Genomic DNA, 9,950 nt, shown 5'->3' with positions numbered 1-9,950 from the left:
TTCAGAACAAAATGATAATCACATGAGAAATTAGGTCAACACTGAAGCAATTTTGGCTACCTGGCCATCAACATCTGAATTTGCCAGCTTGAAGCAAAAATAACTCAAAAGTGTGGGTGTAACAAATTACAAGATTACTCTGAAATATGTTGGTCCAGTAACTAAGAAAGCTTCTGCCTGCAACTACTGACTCTTGCTCAGGTAGATTCCCAGCTCCCCAGGAGACTGGCAGAATGGAAAACTCTGGCTCAGAGATGGGCATTGTCCCTCAGTGTTACTGACAGCAATGGGACAAATTTCCTCTGCTCGTTTCCCCTCATCTTTTCACCACACTCTCCCAAGAATTTTCACTACAACTCACAATTAGGTAGCTAAAGACAGCAGGAGCATTTCTACAACCAGTATCAGGACTCTTTTGTTTAGAACTACAACGAGGAAATTCCTCCCTACTGACAGGTTTGTGAACAACAGGCAACATTAATACATTCTCATCAGCAATCATTACTTCTGCTATTATGAAGCCAAACGAATACAAAACAAAACCAAGAAAACACTCAGCTTCTAAGTTCTTGGAAAAAAACAAGAAGCAGCATGCATGGTGATCACTGGCACAGTAAGTAATTACTACTTTTTAATCAAAAGAGCATTTCCTGCTTAGTACCATGAGTCAGTACTGGACTGTTTACTTACTGAAGGATCTTCTATAAGTAAAAGGAAAGCTGGGTCATTTATCAGCATTAACCCAAGTTTGGAGAGGAAAGCTACAGAGAGGCAGCAAGTATGAAACACAACTGCCCCCCTCCCTGTGCAGCTTAAGATGGTGTTTCTAAGAGCTCATTTTGCCTCTTTCTCAACTGAATTTAAATGGTACTGCCACTGGGAAGTTGTTTACACAAAAATTAATTTTCAGAATCATGCAGTACTGCTGTGGAGGAAAAGGACAGCAAAGGTTTCTCTCATCTGTCTCCTAAAATTTAACCTGCCAAATTTGCCAGCCACTTTTCAATCATCTGGATCACAAATGCTGTCTTTAGTAAGATGACACAGAGCATTTGTGTGGGGAAGGACATAGTGCAGAAGTGATAGAGAAAGTGTACTGTCAATATACTTAGTGGGGTTTTTAAAGATAGGTAAAACCTACCTATTGTTTGGTACTGGAAAGAACAGAAATAACAGTGCCCACTGATACCAGAAAAATTATACAGTGCTTACCTGCGACCACATTCTGAATATTTACCAATATTTTTTAATATTAAGGCAGCTGTTAATCGGATGTGTTTAGTTATTGGTCCCTCTTTTTCATCCTAAGAAAGTAAAGACAAAAAAATGTAAAACACCTGCAGTTAGTAGTAGGCAACAATTAGTATCTAATACTTGATTCAAACAATACTAACTGTGAAATCTCTGAAGACAAGGTTTCTTGATCCTCTCCTTAATGCCATTAGGGCAGCACTTGGATGATTCACAATGGCCTTCTGTGCTCTGGGAGTAGAAGCAGTAGCCCCTGCAGCTGGCTGCCTACATTAGTAAAAGAAGAATTAATAAAAATAAGCTTTGTGCTGCTTTATAGACAATTAACAACTAGGAAACTTATCTTACAATTTTTAACCTATCTGAACAGAGACACAAAGATCCATTAACCCTTGGTGCTGATACATGATTGCTTCCACAGAGATAAGCCTTACTGTAAACCCTTAAGAAGAGTCATGCACTTTATGTGAAAAAACACTTCTCTTGAACAAGTATTGCTCATCACCCCTGACATTTGTGATGGAAAAGTAATATACTGTACTAATAACACAGCCATTTCCTGAAGTGTACCAGTTTAAAGGGATGTTTTATCAGCCAGAAACTGTGATATCAGCTATGCAAATGCCATCTGAGATTTGGCATGGGAAGGTCCTTAAAGAATAACTACTCAAAACCTGACACGGCTCATTGGGACCATTACACAGTAAGACAATATAAGATATGTATTAACTGTGATTAGTGAGAAGCAATATAAAATAATATAAGTTATGTTATAAGACATAAAACATGTAACTGTTGAATCAGATCAAATATTTGTAAAACCAATTACCTGTTCACTGAAGCTTTTAAACTGACATTAATAAATTAGGCAGGGTATAACAAATATAGCAGAAGCAACTTCTCCATTTTCAGTATTAACACTGAAGTCAAAGTTGTATTTCATGTAAAAACCTTGGAAATTACTTATGCCATCAGAGTTCAGAATGTGTAAATATGCAACTTCACCTAATTATTTACTCATAATGTCATCCTAAAAAACAATTTGAAGTATTAGGGGTGAAAAGCATCAGCACACTTCAATATTTTGAACAATATTATTATGAAGTATTTTCATACCTTAGTAGAACTTGGTTAAGAAGTATAAGTAGTACTTACTTGTAAATGTGGCATAAATTAAATGTAAATGTTGTATTTTTTTTTAATGAAAGCCTGTAGGAGTTTAATTTAGGTATCTTATATTGAAATTGAATATTCTAAAAACAAAACTTGAATTCTCTACTTAGAGAGACCTGCTTAGTAATCTGAGATTCTAATAGCAAGGAAGCCCAGCTAAAAACTGGGTTACTGTAGTAACAGACAGAGCCCTTCCTAACACCTTAGCTCATAATCATTCTATCATCTCCCCAAATAGAAATAATATATGAAATATAAATATATATAAAATAAAATATGTAATACATGAAATAAATTAAAGGTTTTATGAAGTTAAAGGAGAATGGCAGGAACTGAATTAAGAAACTGGTGGGCAATGACATGTTTATAGAAGACTGAGTACCACAGTAAAAGAATTATTGTCTTCATTTTGAATTTCTGGAACATTTTTGCTTCCCCCATATTGAGAAGCACAAGGATTCATCAATGGAGGCTGTCCTGAATGTCTCTTCAACATTTATGATACAATATTTTAGAAATACTAAAATATTTCTAGTATTCTAGAAATACTGAAAAAGGGACAACTGCAATAAATTAGGAACATATTAAAAATTATCTATCTTCTCTTTTTAAGTTTGAAGAAAAAAGAAATTTATAAAGAGTCACTCAGACATCAAGTGAACTGACTTGTGTCTGTGGGCAAGTATCTCTCTCTTGAAACATCTAGATTTCTTGAATTTTTTAAATTGTATTATCAATTTAACTTCAAACCCTACCATTTATGTTATGATTTAAAGTAATCTCCTGCCCCACTCCCACAGAGCTTTAAGAATATTCACCTATGCTTTAGTGGCAACAAGGAAAAAAAAAATCACCGTGAATCCAAAAGGATTCCAATGCATAAAGCTACAGTCAACACACAGTTAAATTGGTAGTGCTACCTGAACTTTCAGAATGTAATACTAAGCTACCTCTGAAAACCAGAAGAGTTAAAATAATAGAACTTGAAATACAGAATTAAGGTATAAAACCATTCTGTAATGTTATCAGTAATGTTATGTTATATACTTTATGTTGCCTAACTGGTTCTAGAAAAGCCATCACAGAGTTTTTCAAGAGGGTATGGTGTTATGATAGACAGAAAGTATGATCAGGGAATGGGCCCTCATCTGTTACACTGTGCTCTATTTTGCAGCACTGGTAACACTCACCATCTGAAGTCTCTGAGCTAAGAGTGATTTTTACTAAATAGTGAGGGATTAAGTGAAGAGAGTTCACCTAATAAATGCCTACAAGTTGATGGCTTAAAACATGCTTTGTCTCAGTATCAGGTTTTTTTTCAGCTGCTTCAGAGCTCCATACAAGAATTTAATGATATGGAGTATCAGTTGTGAGCTGATATATCTGACACACTTCTAGGACTCATAAAAAAAGTAAATTAAGCCAAGACCTTGTAAGACAGCTTGAGTTCTTTCTGTGGTTTTCCAAGATCCGAGTGTTGCTCAGTTTAATGAAACAAGACCCCATAAAGCAATTCTGTGTTAAGATGGTTTTTTATATTAAAAAAGAATTCTCAAACTAAATTTCTCAGTTTTCGTAACTTGACTTTCTCTGCTTCCTCCAGCAGCTTGGTAGCAGTTTTACAAGCCACAAAACGGAACTGCAAAAATCTGCCTGGGACTATGTAATTACATCTAAAGTGGTTCCAATCAGTTACTAACAAAGACCAGGTCTTAACACACTTAAACAAGTAACTGAACCTTGAACAATTCCACTATTAACACAGCCAGCCCCAAAACCTCACACCAATGGGGTTGCACTCTGCAATATTAATTCCAGATGGTCAAAATCATTCTGGGAAAGGGAAGAGCCAAATATGATTTCAGACAGCAACACAAAATCAGAAGACTCTGAGGAGTCTTTATCATTTATCTTGCCTGCATGTTTAAAGGAAAGTTTATTACAACAGTTGCTGGATCAAATCAGCCCAAATTTAGACCACAAAACTGGAAGGAATACAGCAAGTTGCAGGACAATCCATCTCACCTCTGTGACACATGAACCGTACAAAATAAATAACTTTCCACTTGTATGACAAGCACTTCCTTGTTACAAAGAAAGTTATAAAATGCTACCCAGTTGGGCAAAAAAATAGGAGAACATGTTGAGAACAATGTTCATCATAGAGTTTTGACCCACATACTTTAAAGAATTACCTGGGGTTTTTTTAAGGAACTGCAACTACATCAGAATCTAGTCCCGCTTTTGTCTTACTGGAATGGACCTCAAATTTGATTACAGATTCTTACATATGCAGAGTTTCACCTGATAAGGCAAGTTATAAACAAACTCTTTCAATAATTTCTAATTCTCTTATTTTTTCTATTGTTAATGAAGCTCAAATCTCTTACTTATTGGAAGGCTTCTGATTTCCTGCTTGTCCATGTTCATCTTGCTTTAATCCTGCAAGCAAAGCATCTCTGGAACAGTGCTTATCCTATTTGAAGAAAAGAGAAAGATGGCAACAATGGTGTGTGGAAATTTACCATGAAATTCCTACTGTTTTCTGAAGTAGTATGTGAAAGATAATCTGTACCTGTAAATGGGTAATGAAGGAAAATCTCTGCCGCTGGAAAGGTTCACATCCCTCCCATAAGCACTGCCCTGGGTAGACATCTTTTCCTCCATGTTCGGTTGCTGCATGATAGAAAACCTGTGATGGTGTCTGAAACCACCTACAGAAAGAGGAGAAGGGAATTTAATTTTATTTTTTTCCCCAGTGAATGGTTAAGTACAAATATAACAAACATCAACTCATAGTGGTTAACCTTTTTTTTTTTTCTGAATTGAGACATGCATTGATAAATAGAAAGTTGCAAAATTTTGAGGGGAAAAATATGTACACATATTACCAGTGAGCTACCAATAAATGTCAATATGATTTTTCCAAATCTGAATGAAATATCTCTGTAACACAAGCAAAATATAGCAACAAACTATGAACAGCTAAACAAGATGAGGTTTATGTATTTTTATATTTATATATAAAAATATATAATTATACAAGAGAATTTCTTATACTCCTCCCATTTTCCTTCTCCACTGGCAGTCAGATTCAGACCTTACTTAAATCTGATCAACCTGGTGGCTCTCCTCTAGACTTGCTCCAGTAGGTCCATGTCCTTCCTGTACTGGGGACCCCAGAGCTGGATGCAGCACTGCAGGTGGGGTCTCACTGGAGCAGAGTATATGGGCAGAATCATCTCCCTTGACTGGCTCTCTGTGCTGTGAGTGCCCATGGTTGGGTCATGTCCAGCCTCTCCTCCCGCAGCACCCCGAGTCCTTCTCAGCAGGGCTGCCCTCGATCTGTTCATCCCCAGCCTGTGCTGACACCAGGGACTGCCCCAGTCCAGGTGCAGCACCTTGCACTTGCTCTTGTCAAACCCCACGAGATTCCCATGGGCCACTGCTCAGGCCTGTCCAGGTCCCTCTGGATGGCATCCTGTGCTTCAGGTGTGTCAGCTGCACCTCTCAGCTCAGTGTCATCTGCAAACGTGCTGAGGGAGCGCTCGATCCCTTCATCCTTGTCATTAATGAAAATATTAAATAACACTGGTCCCAGTAGAGACACATGAGGGACACCATGTGTCACTGAAGTCCATCAAGACTCAGCCTCTGATTATCACCCTCTGGATGTGACTGTTCAACCAATTCCTAATTCATCTACCAGTCCACTTATCAAATCCATCTCTCTCCAATTTAGGAAGAAGGATGTTGTGGGGTACCATGTCAAAGGCTTTACAGAAGGCCAGATAAATTATATCTGTAGCCCTCCCCTTACCCTCTGATGCAGTTACTCCATCACAGAAAGCCACTAGGCTGGTCAGACAGGATTTTGCCTTGGTGAAGCCATGCTGGCTTTGTTTATTGTTATCTGTTCACCAGCAAGGGTACACCTCCTCTGACACTCCTTTTCTGATTAATGTACCGGTACAAGCCCTTCCTGTTATTTTCTGCCAGGTTCAGTTCCAGTTTTTCCATCTCTGTTCCACTTCTCTGTCCCCAAAAATCTCCCCTAACAGCTAAAAGTTTGCCAGTTTACCTTAAAGTTCAAGAGCCTGACTTGACTCCTTACCTGACCTGAATTTCTCAAGACTGCAAGCTCCACCAATGCATGACTGCTGAAACATAAGCTACCTCCAATTTCATGCAGACAAATGATCTGCTATTGTAACATACATAAGCTGGTAAAGGAGATTTGCTGCATTTTAAAATACATGACGTGAAAATAGTGAATTACTCAAAACATTGTTTTTTTAGCCTATATATACACCTTATGTATCACAGATGTTACAAATTAGGCCCCTTACTCCAACAGAGAAAAAAAACGGCCTAAAGATTTAGCTGCTCAAAATTCACTTCAATACAACTAACCCAGTTCATCACTACCCACTTAATGTTTGGACCTAAGAGGTCGAGAAACCTGGCTGCTGCCATTTGGGAAGTCATTGCCACCAGCTGCCCTCACACACTCTCAGCTTATGAACAGCAAATCAGTGAGTGCTTTGATCCTTCCACATCCCACTACTAATTTCAGTAGTGTCCATTATGCAAATCTACTTGCAACAGATGCCTAGGCCCAAGCACACAGATACTGATACCTGAACACTATAAAGACAAAGTCTTAGTTTTAAACTGAATGCTACTGCAGTAACCACCTGTAATACAGCAATTACCTTCTGCATTGGCAATAAATACTACTCTCTTTAAAAGCATTAATCTTTCACATGCCAGTTACCTATTACTGAAGGGAAGCTGCGAAGAAGAAATGCCTGCCTCATGCTGTTGGTCCAGATAACCCATAGTAGGAAATGAAAATAAAATGTTTTACATCTACACTGGCTCACCAGTGGGTGTTTCAGAGGACACAATAAAGGGGAATCAGCTTATGCCTGGTACCAACCATTTTATGAATAATTTCTGGCATAGATGAAACAAATCTCACAGCCTAAGTGAAATTCAAAATACAGGGCAAAACACTTCATTCAACATGGCAAAGCTTCAGAAAAATAAAGCTAGTTCAGTTATGTTGGCTCATTCACTATTTAACATATTCAGTGTTACACACTTCAATCACTGACCTAAAAAGATTTAAACTTGGTACCATTTTGCAGAGAAAAACTGTTTTTCCTTAAAGAAACACCTAACTATTGTAATTAAAAAAGCTTACATACTGACAATAGGGTCAGTTCAGTCTAGACTCTTGTTACACACTTAATTCAACTGTTGAACAGAACATTAGTAGCTGACTTGACAGGCAATGGAGATCCAATAGCATTTTCAATTTACTTTTTAAATACAAAGCAATTCAAGAGTAGACATCTGCCTGCATGTGAAACAAAACAGCAGATTTTAAATTACGCTGCATACAATTAGCACTACCTGCAGACAGCTGAAGTTCAAAGGAAAACACCTACTTTCTGTTACATCCTTAATGCAAAGTAATGGTCTGACTGACACCTTTTAGAATTTTACTTCCACTTCAGATATTAAATGTGAACAGATCTGCCAGAGGACAATCATTTCAACTATTTGCATAATTCAGCCTCATCTCATTGTAGTCTTCAGACACTACTAAATCTGTGGCATTTCAAATCTTGGTCTGATGTTTCCTAATTCAGCTCTAAAAAACCCAAACCAAACCACCAGTACACACCACTGGAACATTGATAACTGGAGCAGTCAAATTAGTCAGTAGGAAATAACACTGGTCCCAGTGTTATTTAAAATACTATTTTATTTATTCATATTTATCCTGCTTCACAATAAAATGTTTAAGGCCTTCACAATAAAATGTTTAAGGACTTCTGCATGGCATCTTTGAAGGAAAACATAATGCTAGTATTTTTTGAGAATTAAACTAAAGAACATGCAGAGAAACAGGTGAAACTTATTTTTTCAAATGTGCTTCCTGTCATATCTTTCCAGTTAGCTACAAATATCACAAAATCCCCCCAGTATTCTATCATTCTACTGTGATGAAACTGCCTGCTTAATCCTAGGGGAAAAAATTGCTAAGCAATCGAGAATGAAACCAAGAAGTGAATGTGATATTCACACAGACTAAAGACCCACTCAAAAGAATTTTCTTGTTTCCCACTTAAACGACTCAATAAAAGCAGCTAAGATTGAGAAGTACAAAAAAAAAAAGAAAGAACAGGTGGCAATTCCAGATTTTTCTTTCCGTCTAACAGAACCAGGAAGCCTACAGGAGATTTGATATACCTGTTTTTAATCAGGCTGTTCAAGAAATATGAATAAACAATACATATTTGAGAAAAATGCTAACTTAACATTTTGTTTCTCTCCTCACCACAGAGAAGGTCAAGCGGAATGTTCACCTGAACTGGTTTTTGGCTGGGACTGAAATAACTATTTTAAAGGTGACAGCATAAAAACAAGAGTTGTGTGTCATATTAACTAAATCTATTAATGCAAAAATCTCTGAAAGCTTTTGAAAATAATGCAATTTAACCATGAACGAAAAGCAGTACAGGAAGTAACAGCCAGATAAACTAAAGGAACAGAAACAATACACTAGGCACGGAGCAATGATATCAATGGCCTTGTAGCCCTGAACTTCGGACTCAGGTAAACCTTCTGGAGTTATATTTTAAGACAGACTACAAAAAGACTGATAATGTAAGGTAATTTAATACTACTGCTCCTCCTCCTGCCCCACCACAGCTTATCCTATGTAACCTTAGACATGGAATGAAGTTGGTGACTTATACTTTAAAACTGTAGTTCAGCAAACTCTTTGACATGTTATACACTGGCAAGGCTTCTGCTGTGACACTGTCCCAGCCTTTCATTTCAACCTCAATGCAACCCACCAATACTTAGGCATGAGTTAATACACCTACCATGCAGCCAGCAGACTGTGGCTCTACGGTTCTATTTATTAGTAGTAATAGATTTCTTACACAGACAAGTGTCACCTAACAAAGAAAATTGCTTTTAAACTGAAAGTAATACAATGATTTAAAAAGCACCAGATCTCTTGCATTGACTGAATGATCTTAGAATTATGTTTGCAAGGAATGAAAGAAACAGAAATTATACCTTCAGGAGTTTCATACTAACTCTCATCCAGTATGCCTATAATTCTGATCAAATGTCTTATTTTCACTATCTGTTTCAAACAGTTAAACTTCTCCATCTTTTCATCCCAATTTTTTTGATTTCCCACCAGCTTTCTGTCAAATCTTTATGCTCCCTTTGTCATCCTACGGTGGTGAGGCTGTCGCTCTTTTTCGTACCATCCTATATGTTATGCAATTTTTCTCACTCACAATTTGTCTCCAGTTTTCAAAGTGGCTATTTGACACCTACTTTTTTTTCACCAACTCTGCCTCCGCCCACAAACTAAATATATTCACAAACTTAAGTTATTTTAAAAATCAGTGTCAAGATACACATACTTTCTATAAGAGTAGTATAAAGTTTTTATAAGCCTACACCTAAATGTCTGGTAATTCACTCCT

General features: G+C 37.2%; 1 protein-coding gene across 2 annotated transcripts in view; it reads right to left on the bottom strand.

Moving 5' to 3' along the window:
- The window catches only part of ARID2 (AT-rich interaction domain 2), a 91,479-nt gene that overhangs the window by 1,992 nt on the left and 79,537 nt on the right, over positions 1-9,950 (bottom strand). For both annotated transcript variants that reach the window (XM_030263778.4, XM_072922429.1), the window contains 4 exons: positions 5,000-5,138; positions 4,815-4,900; positions 1,395-1,518; positions 1,213-1,304 (listed from right to left, as the gene is read on the bottom strand). In XM_030263778.4, the coding sequence (XP_030119638.4) occupies positions 1,213-1,304; positions 1,395-1,518; positions 4,815-4,900; positions 5,000-5,138 (441 nt within the window). The remainder of the gene's footprint in view (positions 1-1,212; positions 1,305-1,394; positions 1,519-4,814; positions 4,901-4,999; positions 5,139-9,950) is intronic.

The sequence above is a fragment of the Taeniopygia guttata genome, chromosome 1A (genome assembly GCF_048771995.1).
Source record: "Taeniopygia guttata chromosome 1A, bTaeGut7.mat, whole genome shotgun sequence".
Taxonomy (NCBI): domain Eukaryota; kingdom Metazoa; phylum Chordata; class Aves; order Passeriformes; family Estrildidae; genus Taeniopygia; species Taeniopygia guttata.
The sequence above is the reverse complement of the archived record's forward strand: the minus strand, read 5'-3'. Positions and strand labels throughout refer to the sequence as shown.